The 21428-nt window shown below is 37.4% G+C and overlaps 1 protein-coding gene across 2 annotated transcripts in view; it reads left to right on the forward strand.

Annotated features, from left to right (window-relative positions):
• TENM1 (teneurin transmembrane protein 1) overlaps positions 1-21428 on the forward strand; it is a 227882-nt gene that overhangs the window by 72087 nt on the left and 134367 nt on the right. For both annotated transcript variants that reach the window (XM_062006336.1, XM_062006337.1), the window contains exons 3-4: positions 1049-1289; positions 13664-13902. In XM_062006336.1, the coding sequence (XP_061862320.1) occupies positions 1049-1289; positions 13664-13902 (480 nt within the window). The remainder of the gene's footprint in view (positions 1-1048; positions 1290-13663; positions 13903-21428) is intronic.

Below are 21428 nucleotides of genomic sequence, written 5' to 3' on the forward strand. Positions count from 1 at the left end.
AATTCATGCAGTTTGGGAGCAAATTTTATCAGCATCTTCTGTGCAAAGTGTTTGTTATTGTTCCTTTAAAAAGGAGTTTCTTGCATCAGTTCTCTATAGTTGTTTCTTGCTATCCTGAGCAGCGTTGGATGCTCTTGCAGGAGGTAGAGAAAAAAAAAACCATTACACCATATTTGTATCTTTGTTGTCCTTTGCAGGAGGATTCAAGCTCACTGTCATGGGCTGAGCTACCTTAAAGCTGCATAAGCAGTGTCAGCACAGGACAGGACTCTGAAGCTCCAGCCTCCCTCTCAGGGTGTCTGAGAGCAGTTTTCAGGGTCACGGGGCAGTGGCAGCACATGCAGAAGGGGCTCGGCTGCCATCTACTCCTGTCTTTCACTCTGTCTCCTTCTGAGTCTGATCTGGTGGCTGTGAGCTCCTTACCAGCTCATCTGCCTTTAGCTGCCATAAAACCTTTTCTCTAGATACCTGGATCCTTGGTGCTTCAGGTAGTCTTTGACAGGGCCTGTTCCCATGTCTCATTTTAGAAATGCAGTAACAGACCTACCGAAATGCATTAACCTTATGTTATGAAAGGTGTTTGTTAGGTGGAAAGAATTACTGGATTATTATTTTCTCTCTTGATTTGAAGTGAAAGTCTTATTTCCATGCTGTATATATTTTTCACAGATATTCTTAAATGAGCATCGTGAAATCAGTTGCTATCTACTGCAATTCAGTGATTGATTTGTTCTTTACCCTCCTCCCCAAAAAATCCTCTGAGAAATTAAGTGAAAGTGATGTCATCTTTTTCTTTCTTTTTTTTGTTGAACTGCTGAACTGCAGTGCTGGAGGGTATGTGTCTGTATCTGATATTCTCCACTTCAGTAGAGTGTTATATTTTAAATTATTTCACATATTGAATCAATATTTTACAGGCAGCTGGTTAACAACATGGTAACACACAGTGCTTTAACCCCCATAACTATTATATCATGCTCATACTGTCTTGATCTTTTAAAAGTAATAACCCTTTGTGTGTTTCTTTGCCTTTTCTTTGTTGTTTCAGACATGCCAGGTAGCCCCCATAACCAGTTCACCTTCAGACCCCTGCCGCCACCGCCTCCACCACCACACGCATGCACCTGCGCCAGAAAACCACCTCCAACAGCTGATTCTCTCCAGAGAAGATCAATGACAACACGCAGCCAGCCCAGTCCTGCTGCCCCAACTCCCCCCACCAGCACCCAAGATTCGGTGCATCTCCACAACAGCTGGGTCTTGAACAGCAACATACCGCTGGAAACCAGGTACAGACCCACCCATTGTACACAACATATCTCAAATGTTCTTAAGCAAACAAACTAAAGATGGGGAGGAAGCCTGATGTTGGCATGAGGTGGTGATGGGGAGTGCGAGTTAGATGTTGAGGACGTGCCAATGAATTTTGATTTCATGCAGTTTAGCCATCGACACAATGCTGAAGCCTTATTTATGTGATTCATCAAGCACGTGTTTTGCAAAGCTTAGGAAGACATTTATTTCCTTCATGTGTGTAGGTTACATAGGTATTTTAGAGTTGTGTGCAGTCAGGATTTGTCTCACCTTCCCACATCCTCTCAGGGCCATTTTGTTATAGGCAATTAGATATTTTCTTTAGTCTGTGTACTCTGGCACTTCTGGAGTCAGTGTTCAGACTGAAGCTTTCCTATGGATAAGAAAAGATGGGAAATAATACTAAAATAATATTTTCCTCAGTGCACATTTAAACACTTTATTGCACATATACACAAAGAATACAATTTGGTAATCATTTGGTAATGGAGAAATGGTACAGGTCCAAGACAGATATTGAGCATGGAGAGACATACCTCTGGAACCTGGGAAAGGAAGAATTCAGCCTCAGGATCATTCACAATTTACACAAATAATCTACTATGAAAAGTATTTGAAAGCAAATACAATCTGTATGCAGCAAACCTATGTTTCAGTAAACAAAACTCTGTGGCAGAGGTGAATACACAGTTTCCCCTGACTTTTCGCCTATAAGCCTTTTTTGCTCCTGATAAATATTGCTGATTTGATGGCTTTCAACTACAGCTGTGTTTGCTGACTTGATGCTTAAAACAAACCAATGATTTTCTACAGCCGCCTTCTCTTTATGATGAAGAGATCACCAAGAAGTTTTGACTAGGGTTTCCTTTGGGTTTTGGCATTTTAAAACATGTAAAGTACATGACTCTGAAAGTTGTGATTGATGAAAAAGACGAAGCTGGAACACAAAAAGTTCCGTTTAAATATAAGAAAAAACTATTTCCCTGTTTCAGTGAGGGAGCCCTGGCACAGGCTGCCCAGAGGGGTTGTGGAGGCTCCTTCTTTGGAGGTCTTCAAGACCTCCCTGGACATGTTCCTATGCGACTTGATCTAGATGACCCTGCTTCTGCAGGGGGGTTGAACTAGATGATCTCTAAAGGTCCCTTCCAACCCCCACCATTCTATGATTCTATGGATATCTGACATCCAACTGATCTGACCCAAAGAATATAAGGTATTATGCATGGAAATGTTTTACTTTTAATAGACTTATGTCCAAGGGCCAGATACCACAATTAATCACTGAAACCTCCATTTTTGTCAACAGGAAAGTAATTTTTATTACAAAACTTCAGTACACACCCGTAAACACTTACCTGCTGTTAATCAGAAGTATTAAGTTTTTCTTCTCTGAAAGGCCACTAAATTGGGATTGAAGAATAAGCTGATCCATTCTGAAATAAAAATTTCCTTATTTGTCTTAAGGACAAGTTGCAAAAAGAACCAAGGAGGATAGAAACTTTTCTCCCAAAGTGAATATAAACAAAATTTACTTCAGCCAGTCCTTCTAGAGCTAGAAGCTTCCATTTTACACAGTCTTTATAAAGATAAATCTCTGTCATTTCTGGTGTAACAATCCTATATATCTACACCTTCTGCTGCATGTAAGGCCGATCCTTAGGCGTTCCATGCACATTAAGTACCTTTTGATTTTCTTCAGTTAACAAGTAGATGTCATTTAGCCTTTCTGCATCACTGTTCACTGTGTTATCATCAGACCTCATGAGGGAAAACACGTTGCAATTTCAAGGCTATTTTGAATTCAGTTTAATTTTTCTGATTTCCTTCTATTTTTGCACATTCGAAACTAGATATATAGTTATATCTATAATTATATAACTGGATACTGACAAAATGTCTGAACAGTGGATTAGGAGTTTGGACTGGAAAACCTATTGTTACAGGTTATCTACATGTTAGCATTTCACAAAGTCTGGGGATTTTCCACAGCCCTGCCCTTCAGTGATTGTTTCATCTAATTTCATGCACCCTCTGGAAGCAAGCTGCAGCCTCTCTGAAGCTGGCTGAAAGGCTATATAACCTGAAAGCAGAATCTCTGAGACTGTTTGCCAAGATGTATCTGCAGTTTATGTGCAGACAAGTGATACAGCAGAGGAACACTGTAATAAAAAACATTTGTGAACGCCGCTTCCCAGAAGTCTATAGTACACAACACAACCACAAAGAAAAAGAGGGTCTTGAAGCTTGGTTTTTTATTTCTTTTAATAGGAAACAATTCAGATACAATTGAACAGATACTTTGACCTAATATCTGGATTTTCTTGCTGTCCTTCTCCATTAATGTTTAGCTGCCCATTAAAAATAATCCTACAAAATAAAGGGAAACATGTCAATGGCAGCTGTGTTTCCGTGCTAAATCTTTCATAGTACCAAATCTACCCAATATGTACATACCTAATATGTCTAAGCAGATTGGTTTTTTTTAATTTGGAACATTTGCAATCAAAAAGACTTAGACAGTAATGTATTCCCTACTGTAATAACCAAGCAAAAATCAGAATGCACATGTTCAGCTTTTCTTCCAACCGCATCTCCCGTTAATCCCTAAACAGCACATGTGTTTGCATGGTTTATCTACAGTCATGTAACAGCAGAGAATTTTAGAACAGGAAAAGATTTCCCAGAACTGATCATGTGACTTTAAATGCTGTTCACTCTGGACAGTCAGAAATGAAGCAAGTTTATGAGTACTTATGATAATGTGTCATATTTATGTAAAAGCAAATTCTTAGTTCTGAGAATGTTTGCAATACTCTGATTAAAGATGTATTCTTATGTAATTAGAATTTGAAATCCTACATTAGACTGCAGAGGGCTGCAGTAAAGGCGAATACTGAGGTATGTGTTCTGAATTTTTTTTTTTAGACTATAACTTTGTTATATTTTTATAGAGAAGGGCAAATCAGAAATTCTGGTTTATGCTTCACCTAGAGGTACTATATGCATGTACTAATCCACGGAATAATTTTGTCAGGACCCAGCTTACCCACCCAACTGTTTAATGAGGAGACTGACTTGGGAAGGCAAAAGTAATTGTTAAAGTCACACAAGCTTTTGGCAAAGGCTAAAACAGAGTCTAGATGTATGCCATTGCTGAGGCCAGTTCTCTGACTCTGCCAGTTATTCTGACTATAAGCAACGCAAATGAAAATAAGAATTAGAAAAACGTTTCAGAGGACACGTCATAGAGAACTGTTGAGGAAACTGGAGCTGAACCTGTAGGAGCTGCAACAGCTCAAACTGCCCATGGACTTGCTGCAGCCTTCAGCTCTCTGATGTGCCTGTAAGTGCAGGCCCTCTCTGTATGCATGTTCACACAGGGTAGCAAAAAAACATGTTCATTATTAAAATGACTTATGAACATGCAGTAATTTCATTGTCACACAGAAAAATAATTGTAAGTATTGCCAGAAAAAGCCTGCAAGGGTCTTTCACACCACATAAAAATGCAGGAAACATTGATTCTCTTTTTTAGGATAATGTTATTGGCCTCTTTCATAAATTGATTTTTGCTTCTCCCCTGGAATAAAGTACTTGCAACATATTGCATGTTCCTTTTCTTTCTACTAAAATGTTTGTTTTTTCGTGTTTCATAGATACTTTGCTCTAATGTTTCAAATCTTATGATCTCCAGTGTAAAACATTGTCATTATCTCTGGCAGACCCATCTGAACATAGCTCACTACATTTTATGGAGTATGTGTTAAATCCTGGCAATTCAAAGGAATATTTTTCATTTTCTCCAGACCCTGTTAGTTGACTCATTTGTTTCCTTATCTTGTCTGGTTTTGTGGGTTGAGTTTTTTTCTGGTGTTTGCTATTTATTTTCCAACTTCAGACAGATTCTCAAATAAGAAAAAAATAGATGTTAAATGGGGATTTTTACCTGACATTTTTTCTGACCTTCCCTATAGTTTGTTACAGTTCCCAGATGGATAAACTATTGAACAGACTTATTTGGATCAAAGTTTTGTGCTTAGATTACCCAAGCACTAGAATTTTTAAGTTCTCTGTCTAGATATCAAAACTTCTGTAATCTTGATTTTTGTTTCAAAGTGGATTTTTTTAGTCTTGTTTTGTACTTCAATATTCTACATATTTGCTTCTTCCTTCCTTTTTTAAATCAAATTTCTTCCTAGTTCCTCTAACCCATTTAGCAATGTTGGCAGTAAGGTTAATGCTGTGCTGAATGGACTGAAATCTCCCTTCACTGCACTGGCAATGAGCCAAGTACTGTGGAAAAAGACAGCTTAATTTAAGCAATCTTATCACCATGGTAATAGCTCCACTAAGGGGACAGTGAGGTACCAGACCATGAACCTGAGATTCAATTATCATTAATTTATATAAAACCTCGAAGTACTAGAATAATAAGAGAAGTATTCGGGGTTCAAGGCAGTTATGATTTTTGTTACTATTCAGCAATATTTCAGAGCCTTGAAGTTTGGTTGTGGCTCTAAATATGTAAAAACTTTGAGAGTTTTGGAGTTGAAGAAGTTTATTCAACTCATCATATGGATGGAGTCATTCTTGTCTATATTACATAGTTATCATAGGTGCATATTTAAGGCTATCGTCTGGATTTCTGTTTTCCTAAAAATATGATCATTTGTAATTCTGTCTAGTGTAGGGGAAATCTTGATAACTGTCACTTATCAAGAGACCTCTTTGTATTATGTTTTTATTATTCAACCTCCTAATAATTTGTGCACTTCAAAAAGTATGCTGGTAGCCTTTCAAGTCTCTAGAATCCTGTAGGTACTCCCTGTGTAAGCTGGAGTAGTGCTAAAACTAGAAACAGTTAAAGAAAAATGCATATGCGTAGAGAGTCACATGGTTCAGCATGAGCTCTTGGAAACTTTGTTCTTTTTCTTGGCCTCTTCATTTATAGAATCAAACAATAGTTTGGGCCTGAGCATCATTCACCTGAGCATCTTGTAAATCTCTCCCACAAAGCAGAGATCAAAAAACACTTTTGTGCCTTGCTTTTTCCCAGTTCAAGGTTTCCATAGCAAACAGAATGGCTTTTGCAGCTCCCAGGGCACCCAGGTGTTAATGATCATAAACTAGCAAGCAGGGAGACAATTACTACTTGAACAATGCAGTTCATTAGCAACTTGTTTGCAATCGAGCCCACTTCCAGTTAAATGACTGAACTTGTGGCTATTTCAAGAATAAATGCAAATCATGTTGGTCAGTATTTGCTGTTATGCTGTTTCACTTGTATTTTGTCTTTTTCTACCTAATTAAGCAATAGATCTAATCTATAGAGAGGCTGACCATTTTAAGAACAGACACATGGCAAGGATTTTAAATTCAGTCCAAGTCCCCTGTGTTTTCAATGCACAGCAGAAAAGATGTAAAAATATTTAAGACTTATGAATTGTAAAAGATAAAATGAAAACTGTAAATATGACCATGAACTTAAAATAAAAGCTGTAAATATGACTCTACATTTAATAATGCAACTAAAAATATAAACATTTGTCAGCCGCAAAGTACAGTTTTTATGTCAACAACAATGGCACTTGAGGACACTTCTTTAATTTGAGATCCAGTCACTAAGAACAATAAGGCAATTTAAATCGTTCATATACTCTGCTGTATTTTTTCTTTGGGAGAAGCTCTGATCTGTGCTTCCCTGAAACAGTGAGTCCATATTTGTGTGTGTAAGGTTTTTGTATGCAGTCTTAGTATAGTAACTTGAACAATCACTCAGCAGATACTCTTCACTCATTACAGATGGATTAGTAGATAAGGTTATATCTGTAAGTGAAGCTACGTCATTGTTTTATGGCCACTAATAAGCAAGCAGCCTGTTAGCTTTCAATGCAACACACTATTTTCCTTTATAAAACCAGAAACAAGCTGAGGATAAATTTTGAAAGAGAAAAATAATTGCAGCTTAATGCAAAGGGCATAGGCTGATGTGGAACACAGAGACTGTGAGAAAGGATCAGAGACACGCAAAAGATTCTATCGTTTCATTTTAGAGAAAAATCACATATGTACAGGTAATATTATTGCCTGGGAATCTGTATTTCTCCACTGGATACTACAGCTACTTGTAGGAAATCTGTTTTGGAACACTAGATAATATTCACATAGTTAATATGATACACCTCTTTTCAGGTAACATTTGTGGTGTTTGTCACAATAGCTTTATAGCTTGGCTTCAGACCATATGGTTGCGAATGTATGTATTTGGAAGCAGACTGCTGTTAGTAAAAGTCAGAATATGCCCAGAGGAGGAAATTCGTGGCAATGAGAACTGTTGGACAGCTACAAGTTATCTCATTCTTTTCTTTGTTTTAGGTCATGCTTCTAACCACACAATATAAGCAACCAAATTACAGTATTGATATCTTTATCCTTCTTGATTCATGGTTGTAAAGTGCTCTGCAAGTGTTACATATTATTTATATGGCTTTTGTAAATACTACTGTAAGTACTAGTGTTCTTATTTTCTACATCAAAAGTTCAAAATTTCTTGGAAAAAGAAATAGAGCAAACCACAAGCTTATCCTTTCCTTTCCTTACCCCACAAATCTCTGAATGACTTGTCTGATTGCAGTTTTACTCAGCTATTATATAAGTTGTGGTGCTAAAGGGAAGTTCTAAGCCACAGAAAAGCATTTTTTGAAAAGTACTGGATTAAAGTAGCAGTGTCACCATGTATCATAATAATAAAGCCCATTCTGATCTGTGCAAGAGTAATTTATGGTCCCCAGTGTGTGGGTTTAGGGTTTTTTGCTTTTTGGTTTTGGGTGGTTTTTTTCCTTTCAATAGATAGCCAATGAAACCAGAAGGCAGTTGTATTTTGGACAACTGTTCCTTTTTATAAGCTATTCGTGATTGATTTTGGCACTGTCCCATATTTATATATTGTCCCAGATTTCTGCCAGGGATGTGAAAGTTCAGTCACCTGGTTAACAGGCTTAGCTTGCCTACAGCAACAACAGACAAGTGAGTCAGCATCATGTCACTTATTGTTCTGTAGCGAAGTGAAAATTAAAGGATACAGATTCTTTTTACATCCTTCCACGTCCAGGGTCACAGAGCTAAGCTTTGAAACACTATGTAAAGAAAACATGAGTGAATAAAGGGAAGCAATTCTGTGTGAGAGATTCAAAAGAGAAGTCCATCCAAAAGAGGAAATTTTAACCAAGCAATTCTATTCCCAAAGACAAATCTCTAGGGGGTTTCAAATGTACTTCAATTAGACTTGGGAAATAGAATGATAACATAAATTACATAAACAGTTTCCATTGTACACAAAAATGTAAAACAAGGCAGATAAAATTTTAGGTCAGATTCTGTCTATAATTATGTATTATATTCACTTACATTTTGCTGGGCCAGTTTTCCAGGTGAGGACATGGTACATATATCTTTGCTTTCAAATATGCAAGTACAAATGTTTTCCTACTTTGTTTATCCAGGACAAATGCAGACAAATTTTTTGGCCATGACATTGCAAGATTTGTGTTTCTACTAACTCACCCAGTGGTTGATATTTAAAAACCTATTTTTGTTCTTCATTTTTTCCTCTGGCAAACCTGTAGTTTTTAATGGAAACAGAAGGAAAATATGTTATAGGTACAAGTGAGAATGGACTTCTAGGCCTACAGACACTAGGCACAGGGTAAATATATAGAACTTACAGAAGCGATATCGAGCCCTTTTCAATGTTGAGGGACATTACTACAGTACTGGGATATAAAAATATTTTCTCACAATTTAATTAAGGAGTTCTGTGTGGGGTTAATCTGGTTTCTGTAATAGCATTACGTTCCTGCCATATGAATTCAGTTGGGATGTTTCTTCATGAGTAGCTTTTCCAAGACTGAAATTACCATTCCAGATAGGAAGCTAAAAGTATATAATAAAACGTCCTGATAGAGAAGGGTGTAAAGAAAGAAATGAACTCTTGTTCTCTAACTATCTTCTAGCTGAGAATTCATCATTTTTGTATGAACTGCACTCTTGGAGTTACGTGCCATTCCTCTTGAGGCTGAACAAGAGCACTAAGACGAGCCACATGAGAATGCTTCTTTACAGAAAGCAAACTATTCTGTGATCAGCAGGAATAAGAGATATGATTTCATGCCTTCTGTCGCCTAAACTCCCCAATATCTCCCTTACCTCAATCCTTATCTCTTTACCAGGCATGTCAGGTTTAGGCCTCGTTATTGATCAGCCAGTAACGAGTCTGCTTCATTAGCCACCATGTGCTGTGCTAGACGGGTGGCTAAAGGGGCTTAGAGAGGACAAAGAGCTGAGTTTAGAAATGAGAGCTCACTGGGACTTTTGTTGCTTTTATTGTTTGGGGGGTTTTTTGGGGAGGGGAGATTTGGTCCTACCTCACTTACCCTCTCATACACAACCCCCCCAATTTTTTTTTATTCTAGTTGACTTTTTCTACCAGTTAACTTCACTTGGGAGTAAAGGGGAACAAATAAATAAATAGGCTAACAGATGTGATCACCTTGAAGAGGGAATGTTTACAAACTACTTCTTTTATATATGAAATTATTACTGAGCCTTTCATATTTATTTACATTGGAATTATCAATGTAATAATATTAAGTGACTTTTATTTGACAAAAAAAAATGTCTTACAGGTTATGTCATGTCTTTCTCCTTTTAAGAGAATATGATTATCTTCCTTATGAATGTTTTTGATGTTTTTGTGAACATTTAGAATTTCTCCACTTGGAACAAGTGGTCTTACCATCCTTATACATTCTCTGATTTTTCTTGTGTTCCCAGTTTACAAAAGAAAAGCCTTGGCTTTTCTTTTAGATCAAATACTTAAGCACATATCAGGCTGCAGCCACAACTAAACTTTTGAACTGCAATTTTTATTATTTTGCTCTTTAGAGAGAGCACCTGATTTTATAGAATTGATAGCAACAGTTTAGTGTGTCCTAATGTCCTCTGGGAGCAGTGGTGTGCTCAGACAGATGAGTTGTCTGAGTTTATGAGAATGTAGTCGCAGTCCAGCTTTGGAAATTTGTCTTTGTGCCACCAGTGTTTTTCAAATTCTATAGAAATGTCTTTAGGTACTCCATATACTCCTCTGAAAATGGAAGGCATAAACAATCATGATTTTTAACATTTACTCAACTTTATTTCACTGGTAGCTCATTTCCAGTGCATTGCTGCAGAATCTCAGTTTTATTACAAGTTAGAGTTATGTAAATTCTCCTCTGTGTGAATGGAGTCATCAGTCTGAAAGGATGTGAGCTGGATCCAGGTTCTCTACACTCTTCAGCTAATAAAGAAATCCTTCTGCACACTAGCATTTCACCATCAGGCTATGAAGACACCTTTATAAATCCCTGTGCAAGAGAATGAAATTATTCCTGACTATTGACTGCAAGGCTCTTAGAGCCTTAGTGATAATGTTTAGCTCAGCATTTCCTTCCCCTTACCTCTCATATTGTGAGCTATGCACCTTAAAAGACAATCAGTACTGCCAATATCAGCCCCTTTTGGTGTAATTTCCAAAAAAAAAATTGAGAAATTATCAAGTGAGTAGGTTTTTGTTATTGTGTCTTGAAAATGTAAAGCAGGTAAAGAACTATTGTCTGCTTACATAATATTATTTGTGTCTCTATACGTGTACGTATATACATACATGTCTTTTATATATGTATCTGGTGATACACTTTTCTTGCTTTATATGGTGATTCTGCTTCCTTGAGTATTAGTAAGGATTTTGCCCTGATGTTCTTTCCTGCTGGAGGTCTGAAGTGGCTGTGTGTCTTGTTAACTGCTGACTGAAAAGTAAGGCTTCACAAAGAACTTGTAAAAGCCTTCATGTGTGACAGTGAAGCCAAAATAACCAACTGCATTCTCATGGCCTGATATGAAGGAAGCAGATTTATGTAGTGCTGTAGACACTTACATTACATCATTTGAATTTATTATTTTACTATATTTTAGATTTTTTGAACTAAAGCAGTTACAGGTAACAGTACCATGTTCAGAGCATTGCCATCTATGTAATATATATATCTACAACTGAGAAAGTTAGTGGGAGAGTGTGTTGTCTAACATAATGCTGTACCTGGATTCAGTTGTCCTTTTTTTGTCTGAGTACTGTTTACATTTGTTACAAATATGTTGTGAGAATGACTATTACTCAACAAAAGCAACACACAACTTTAATTCTTTTGATTTGCTAAAAGATTCCTGATACACAGACAGTGTAATCTGTAATGCAAGCTAACCAGCATTCTCCCTTACCTTCTTTTATATAACTGCCTGAAGAAAAGGCCCTTTAAATGTAAAATTGCTCTGTAATACCTTTTGATTTTCTATAATCTGGCATCCTGTAACCTTTCTTTTAAAATCTTGTAATGGAAATACATAATATCATACTCATTACACTATTTTAGCAATTACTTTTTCAGGAACTTATATTTACAATGTTCTTAAAGTCAAATGTCACGGTATAATCATGTTTCATATTCTTGAATGTTTGATCCTGTGTACATCCTGCTGTGAATCCATCAAAGGAATTCTGCCAGCATGGATTGATTGATCCATACATGTATTCAAAAACTTGTTTTGTGCCTCGCAGAAGTTGTAATGGTACATTTTTCATTGTGAAGATTCTGGACCATGTCAACATTGGCCAGTTATCTTCAGCTGTGAAGTGTGTCTCTGGCTTTTGGCTTGCAGGCATCATAGTGCCACGTGATTCTAAATGCAAGATCCTCCTTCAATTTTGATAGAAACAACTGAGGGCAACTTGCATCTCCAGGAAAAGGTGCATGGTAGAGCCTGTCTGCGGTCCACAGATCACTTACACAGCTCTCGGAAGAGAAATGGGTTGTATAGGAACCAATGGCAGCAACAGTTACAGCTGCTTTTACTCACCTGGGAACACATACGAAGGAGGCACAGGTCAAAGCACCTGAACTGCAAGTGGGTCATTGCTTCATATCAGTGTCTGGTTCCAAAAGCAAAGAGCTGGCAAGCTCAGGAGAGTTGAATGCCCTTCTCTAGGAAATGCTTTCCTGGGTCAGGGCACTCAACAGTAAGGCTACAGACATTCAGGCTAAGTGGCAGCTCAGTGGTTGAGGCAGTCCTTGTTCTTTTAAGCTGTATGGTGTCTATGGCCCTTCACTTGCTTTCTGAGCTCAGACCTCATAGCTTGAGACAGAGGAACACTAAGATGCTTAAACTTCTTTAAGTGCATGTTACAGCATGAGATTTAGATGTGCTACTGTCAGAAGAGTGCATTGAAGAAGTTTGCTCACTTAGAAAACACAGAGGAAAGAAAGTCCAAAGAAAGTTGGTGTTTCCAAAAGAAGGTAAGGTTGGCATGGTCAGCTTTAAATGTGTCCTCTTTTGCCACAATTTCTGAGCACATAGTACATGCACTTATGGTTTAAAATTAAATATCTTTTCCAAAAATCTCCTGGAGAGCACTTCCCAGTCCTGAAAAACATCATCTTCCGACAGAAAATCACTCTGTATTTCTGCACCAGAGTCCATTCTGCAAGGCACTTTCCTGCACTATTTTTTTGTGCTAATGTAGATCTTTGCTATTTTTCCTTGAAGGCAGTCACTCCTCCCAAATATGCTGAAATAAGTCTCCAAATGAATTCATTCTTAGTCTGATTGAGAATCACCACAGCAGGCAAACGCTTTTGAAGAAAAACTGCTCTTAAAATAGCTCAATTAAGAACACTAGAGAAATTGTACTCACCTCTACAGTAACTACAGTCCTTCACAATGGATTATGCCTGTAGATTTTCCACTAAGTACTCACCTCTCTATTTCTTTTTGTTTTTCTTTGTTTTTGTTATTTCTTATATTCTGGAAAGGCTATATAGTAAATTAAATATTCAGAGTGGTAGCTGCCTCTGCCCTTCTTGTACTCTCGGTGAGATAAACCCAGTTGTGTGTGGACAGAATACTGCTGGCAACAATTCCTGTGTCTCCTATGTCATAAGGCACACAGGGACTGCACGTGTGGGAGGACCCTCAGATCCTGTACTGAGAAATAACCTTTCCTCAGCATTACTCTGAACCACTATAAGAATAGTTTAGAATTCATTTATATTATATTGTTTCACTAAAAAATTGCTGGAAATCTTGTGATGTGGTTGGAAAATGTCCAGTACAGAGGATATTCAAATACACATTTTTCTGTCTTTGATATTTTCTGTGGATATATGCAGTATTTATTGTATAGTACCTATACAGTTCCTTTCACTTCTTAAATCACCAAGTGGTTTTTACAACATGATTCTTTGTCTTCTTTTCATAGGCATTTCCTATTTAAACACGGATCTGGGTCTTCTGCTATCTTCAGCGCAGCCAGTCAGAACTATCCTTTAACATCCAATACTGTTTACTCTCCACCTCCTAGGCCTCTTCCTAGAAGTACCTTTTCCAGACCTGCCTTCACTTTTAACAAACCTTACAGGTGTTGCAACTGGAAGTGCACTGCTCTGAGTGCCACTGCTATTACGGTTACCCTGGCACTGTTGCTAGCCTATGTTATCGGTAAGACTCTCTTTTCTATGCTGAATTATTCCTTATCTTTTCTGTTCCGTTGTCTTGCTTGCTTTTACACCAATACAAATCATGGTTTACTAATAATGTTTGCCATTGAGTGCTTTGTAAATTCCGGCAAACAAAATGCTATGTTGGTCAGGGGTTGAATGAAACATGGAATTCTCAGTAACTTTCTACTCTGTTAATCTTGATACTACCTAATAGAGAAAGAAATACTATTCAAGATGATGTGTTTATACTGGCAGAGAATTCCTACTGATTTTCATTGGTGTGATATTTTTCTTAAATTAAACATTTGATTTCCATATTAAGCCAAACAACATTGTTGCTCTTAAAGAATTATTCAGAAAAGACTGATAACAATTAATTATGTTTTGCCTTGATACCTCTTTCATTTCTTCAGTCTGATCACGATTTATATCTTTCATTTATTCATCTTAATTCTTATATCATTGTCTAGAATCACAGCAAGTTTTAAAAATAGAAAAAATCAGGGTGTGAAATACTATATAAGATATATTTTGATGAATCTTTATTGAATGGTTCAGAAAAATGTTACATAGATTAAAGTGCAGTTACTTAATTTGAAGCTCATCTTTGTTAGGACCTAACTTTGCAATGTTATTAGCATAATAGAGTGGGAGGATTTATCAGAGTAGCTAGAAACACCTTACTTTTTGATAGATAGATATATTAGACTTGGTCCTGGAGTCAATGTGATTACAATCATACGCTGACGAGCAAGTCTTTGTGACTTCCCATTTGACGTACACATTGCATTGTTTTTCAGTCTGGATTGAAAATACTACCGAACAGTCATTCTTTAGAACCTTAAAATGTGACTGTGGCTTTTGTAATCATAGAGAAATTTAACTATTTTTTTCTCCTGTGGCATGCTTCCTCACATGCACCCTTGGTTTATTTAGTTGTCAGTTTGCAGGTGAACAGGAGCCGGTGTCCCCAGTGTCTTACAGGTTGAATGGGACTATCTCTGAGTTTGCCTGAAAGAGTGGCTTGTGCTTGGTGAAACTTGTACAGAGATACACAGACACCTCCAAACTCGTGGCCAATGTTTTTCTATATGTTGCATAAATGTCTTTCTAGTGAAACTTAGACTGAGAGTTTTTTACCCCATAGTGACAAAGTTACTTTCAGTGAGTTGCTCGTTGGGAGGAATTTTGCATATGGGAAAGCAGATTTTATCATTTCTGGTGTATGTTTCTGTGAAAGCACCTGAGGATCTAGTAAGCTACATTAATTGCAGATTTACACAACAGCTGGTGAGCATATGCCCTCAGTTAGGTCTGGCTGTATAATTTTTGCAGCCTCATCTGTTTGCTACATATATAACCCACCCACACCATTTCAATTTGATCTGGATGAAGCACTGACTGTTTCATCCCTGCTTAGATCTCAGTCTGCTGCTGAAATTTTTTTCACGTTCTAGAGCAAATAATCAGCCTGAGAAGGCTGCAAGCACTCTGTGTCACTAGGAATTCAAAAGCTCAGTATGAATTTCCTGTAGACATGTCTGTGTTTATCATAACCTGGTAACATATAGATGCAATATGTTTTCTTTAGATAAAATGGAGATGCCTTTGTATTTTATCAATTATTAGTATTTGTAGTTATGCTTTCTGTAGCTCAATAGCAATCTCTAAACCAGGACCTCTATTTCAGAAAGGCTTCCAAGATGCCACTCTTTGTTCTTTTTTTGCTCAGACTTTTATTTTTTCAGTTGTAAAAGCTTTCCTACAGATTCAGGTAGTATTGCTTTGCTTATTACAAATTAAGATTCATTATGCCCATCTCTGATTTGTTAAATATTTAAATAGTTCATGATCTGTTCTTATGTGTCAGTTACTTTAGTCATTTCCTTTTTTCTTAGGTATGAATAATAGCATGTAAACTATTTTCAAAGTTCAGTTACTCTGTGTCAGAGCAACCAAATCAGACTATATCTAACACTATGAATCACTCCCCCAAGTATTTTCTCTTTCCTCTCTATGATTCAGGTCCCTCGATCCTTACTCCAGGCAGGTTTTCTTAGAGTCAGAGGGAGTTATGTCTGGGCAATGACTACAGACTTGAGCTCAAATTGCTAAACAAAACTCATTTTAATTTCTGAACCAAATTTTACCTGGGGTCAGCTCAGTAGTTGCTGGAAGAAGAAGGGAGACCTCGTAAAGGCAAAATTATTTTAATCATTGTATTTTATGTATTAACTTATAATGATCTGCAATTTCAGGACAAATAAATGTAGATCAAAATTTAACATTAAGCTTTTTTTTCCCTTTATCTAATAACGTATCTGCTTTCTCCAATACTTTATACCACTGTTGAGCTACATCTTACCGGGGAAAAAAAAGCATAAACAGCCTAAAGTCAGAACATTCCCAGTCTTGGAAAAACCCAAAGCTTATTCCAGATCAAAAACTTGCAAGTGACTCTTATATTTATAATGAAGTGAGACTTGTGCCAGAGTGCTTTAAGCTATGATTTCTTTTCAGTCAAAAGGTAAAGTAGCAAAATGGTTTTGTTCTTTCATTTTTCAGTCTTTCCCTATTATCAGTGAAACTCAACAGAGAAGCTTTTACTTGAGAACACACACTTCTTCTGTATTTTCTCTCCTTTGAACTACCAGTCAGATTTTTTTTCTCTCCATGTTTCCACTTTTGGCCTGTTATCACCATGTTTATTATTTGGTCCTTTTATGTGGACAGTAAGGAAATTACAGAACTCTGTAAATGGTTGTGTAACAGCTGATTTATTGAAAATCTTTAGTTATAATATGTCGTTTAGGAACCAAAACACATATTTTCACTTCAACAGGAGTAATTTCTGTGAATAGGTTCTAAAGTCATAGTAGTTACTCTGAAAAAAACTCATTTCATAAATTGGATGTTTGGCCTCCACACTGTAAATGTGTAGAATTATTTTCTATCAAATAACAGTGCATGTACTTTCATTTTTCTTCCTTACTTGTCTGTATGTTGAGAACTGGAATGCATTCATCACAATCTGGGGCACAATTGCTTGAATTTGCCCACAAGAAAGGGAGTAAGGCAAGTGAGGAATTGGGGCAGCCACCAGGCAGGTGACATGGGTGCCTGTCACCAGTGCATCGGGGGCTACAGCACCTTCAGCAGTGCTTCCTGAGAGCCTGTCCAGGGCTGTGGGACAGCGCAGAGCATTCACTTAAGGCAGAGGGAAATTGCTGGCGGAGTGAAAAGCCGAGTAGGAAAACCAGTTATCTGCCCTTCAGACCGCTACGTGACATGGGCAATGTCTGCCTGCTTAGCACTCGGTGTCTGGAGGGCATATGAGCTGCATGTACTTTAAAGATTTATGCAAATAAATGCTCAAATTTCTTCGTGGTTTGGTTCAGGGTTTTTTTTTTTAATCTTGAAGGAAAGTCATTGGAATCCAGTTACCTTAAAGGGTTTTGATTTTTGGTCATAAAACAGAAACAGATAAATCTCTGTTTTTGTGTTGATATATGTTTTAAAGGACTGAGCTGGATCTGTGTCACCAATCTAGGCTCAGATATTTACAGGGATAGTACCTTGCAAAAGGAAGACGGGTTTAAAAAGTGAGATTTCTTTCATACTTCTTAAATATAGTATTTTTTTCTGGTAAGAGGAGGACTAGCAGACTGTGTGCATACTGATGTCCAAAGACTGTAATGTAGATTCCACATTATCACATGAAAGATAGGAACATACCCATTTGATTCAATGCAGTCAATAGCCGTGTCTCATGGTTCATCTGTTGGTCTGTGTTGCTATGAAGAGCATGAAATAGGCTACCATTGTGGAATGGTATAGTAAATATTGTCTTGTATATATATCTCATTGTAATAAAAACCTAAGAAGCCACCATCAATTAAACAAGGAATTTTACCAATAAATTAAGAATAAACAAGGCAAATGCAAGAGGTAGAATAAGAAATATAATATTTTTCCTATACTTTTCTTGAAGTCATTTTCTTGAAGTGCAACATTTGATGTGGCTACTCATCTAGTCAGTTATTTTTAGGTCATTAGTAAGTAGGATTTTTCTTCCATATTACCTTACCATTTTATCAAAAGCTGATTTAAACTTGCAAATCACTGTTCCTATTGATCAAAGGTGCTGAACTCCTATTGATTTCAGCAGGAGATGCAAATGTTCAGTGCCTCTGAAAATTGCATTCATGTTCTTAGATTTAACCATCCCTGACTACAAAATTACTATTTTATATACAAATGAATTCTCAGGTATGAATATGAAGTTGTCCCTATCTTTCATGATATTATCACTATTTATGAGTGTGCACTGGAGATGGGTATTGGGTCTTAAATTATATTCATATGGAGGGTGAGGAAATTAAAACCTCTCTGCTATCTGCCATTGTGACCTGTCATGTCTCACACTGTGTACAAGGTAGAGGAGTGATGGTGTCAACATTGGCAAAGGCCAGGCCAAATTTTGAGGACCTATGTATCTTAGCACATAGATTTATAAAATTGGTCACATAGCTTTATACAACATAAAATGGTAGGAAAAATATAAATCCATAACTCTGAGAGCTAGAAATTATGCAGAGAAGGTTCAAGGGAAAAATATGCTGATTTTACACTGAAGAATATCACGATATAGTTAACACTTGATAGATCTTTCAGTTCCACGTAGAGGCTGTGATGCAGATGTGCAACTCTGAAGTGTGCAGTCCTCACTGAGACAAGTACATCAGGGTTTCATAGCTGGAAATCATGGTGTCTGCTCTCTCTGGGCCTGGGTCTTACCAACAAATATAATACTGTCACAAGTCTTTAAGTACACTGAGGAGAAAGCCTTACAACATTGTGCTGTTGTCTAAGATTAATTTTTGTTTGTTCTCAATTCTAATGTATGACTCAGTAATGAAAAATGAAACCAGGCTAGTTGTCATCCATCCCAGTAGGAGAATTGTGGGACAGGAGGGGATATTTCTATTTCAGGTATAAAAATGTGTTAGATATAGAGAGAAGACTGCTTGAGAAAGAGGAGAATGCATGAGAGCTAAGATGACTAGAGCAAATACTTGGAAATATCCTTATTTTGTGAAAGGAAATATACAGTCCAAAACCACTTGTCACTTCAAGATGGATTTTTTTTCTTCAAATAAATTCTGAAGACTGAATCAAATATTAACAGTCTCAAATTTTCTAATTTGTTAAGAGCAGAATGCCATGGCATTTGATTTACAAAATGAGCTTATAAAAAGAAACCTTTTAAACCCTTATAAAAAACCCCTTCTGTAGGTAAGGTTTGGAAATTTGATTCTGACTCTTACTTTTGCTCAGGTATTGCTTCGTCTTTACTGCAACAGAGGAACTGATGCACCCATGGCTTGATGCCACTGTGAAATCCAGTTTTATAGGCTGAACCTTCTAGTAGTTATAAAAAATAAATAATTTTCTGGCACTTGGTCAGAGCAGGTGCAGAAAGAATAGTCAGCTGCTGGTATACAGTGTATTACAGCTCTTCTAAAGTCTGGGCTTCAGGGGGATCATCCACTGAGATTTTGTAAAATAACTGGAAACGGCAGAGAAAGCGAAACAAAAGCCTTTAGTGGAGGTCAGCAATTTGCAGAGACTTTGCACTATAGGATTTTTGTTCTCTGAAGTTCATCTTGCAGATTGGTAAGTACTCATTGCACAGGACTTTTTTGACATCTCCTCACTACTGAGAGTCTCTTTTGCATGGAAGCCAAGCCTCTTATTCATATTGTGCCAAATGTGTGGCACAGGAGTTGACAAGCTGTGCTTACACAGAAGGTAGATAAGAATAAATTAAATTAGATCATTGGCTTTGTAGCAGATGGTGGGTTAATCCAGTTTGCAAAGCAAGATCTGAAAAAAATGCTTATATATTTGTGAATATTTACTCAAGTATGCCATCAAATTGCAGGGACTGAGTTCATTTATCTGGAAGTGTCAGTTTGTTTTACTTAAATGTGGAACAAAATACGCAATCTGGCCACTTCAGAGGTAAAGATCCAAGCTTTGGTTCCAAACAGGGGCAAACTAGCTTCATATACAGCATTCATGTGAAGCAACCAAAAACCTATCTCTGGATAAAGAAAATCCCTTAGGCAGCAGAAGAAAAATTATGGGAAGGGTGAAAGATACAGGTCTTTATCTTTTTTCTGCAAGAGAACTATTTAATAATTATTTTTTACCTAAGAAACATAATAAATTAGTCAAGAAAGGCTCTGTGCTGCAAGTAGAATCTTCTGTAGTCCAGAGAGGTGTCATTTAAAGTTACTCTGAGCAGCTCCACTCTGCAGCCTGGCCAGGGCAGGAGTGACTGAGGAAGAAGCTTAGTTTCACCATAATCCTGTGGCATCTTCCAGTTTCTTGAGCTGCAGTGACTACAGGTTCCTCCAAATTTAGCATCCACAGGAACATCCATAATGCACGTTGTTAAAAAAGAAAAAAGTGTATGTCAGCTTTCTTGTTATGATTTCATCTGAAACTTTGAATTTAACAGGGCTGTAAAATAGAAATGAAATATGGGTATGGTGACATACATTGTATAAGCTCTGTCCCAAACATTCTGTAAAGAGAGTCAAATTTTGCCTTCAGATATGTTTTCCTGCCTCTAGATCACCTCAGTGAAAACAACATGCAAGTCTGCTTGTGGCAGAATGCAACTCATAAATAACAGAGCAAAGTAGTAATGTAATGATAGAGGAGGAAATATACCTGTGGTACAAGCAAGCCAAGAAACAATCTCTTTTCAGATGAGCTTTGCAGTAGGATGGAAGAGCCAAAGAAACAGAGAAACCAAGCTGGAAGTTCAGGAATGCCAGGTAAAGCAGAATGGTTGCTACCAGCAGGGGAGAATATTGGCACTCCATTCTCAGCGGAGACGTTTGGTTAGGCACAGATCAGGGGATATCATGGGCTGATGCTCCTAGTGCCTCACCTCAGCCTCTCCCAGATTAAAGTATGCATTTTCCAGTTGAGAAGAATACTGATGATGCCAACAAGCTGTGTAATCTCCACTTGCCTGATAGTCCTTGGTTTCTGCTTGAAACTGTAGCAGTTCACAAATGACCTTACACACTTTATTAGTAGCTGAAGTACTTTAGGTGCTGCAAAATGTAGTATCTCTGATTGCAGAATATTTTTTCTGGAATGCCAGGTAGGCACAGCCAAAGTAGCTTTTGCTTCTTCTGTAATACCAGTGTGGTCATCAAACTTCAAAGGCTGATTTTTGTGTTCTCTGGGAGCTTAAGCTACATCCAGTAATGTATCTTCAGTCATAATGGTGGGGTTTGGTACTAGTACTCAGCAGACAGCCCTCAGAAGTACTGCAGTCAAGGTTCTTTTGTGTAAACATTGATCTGGAAGGCAGAGCTTTCAAGAAAGGGCAAAGAACTTAATCAGAAATCCCTCCCTTTTACCCATCCCAGTCCTAATTTGGACAGAGTGATGGTGGCGTCTTCTACTTAATCTGTGGAGTAGGATCTTATACTTGGACAC

Source organism: Colius striatus, chromosome 13 (assembly GCF_028858725.1).
Source record: "Colius striatus isolate bColStr4 chromosome 13, bColStr4.1.hap1, whole genome shotgun sequence".
Taxonomy (NCBI): Eukaryota; Metazoa; Chordata; class Aves; order Coliiformes; family Coliidae; genus Colius; species Colius striatus.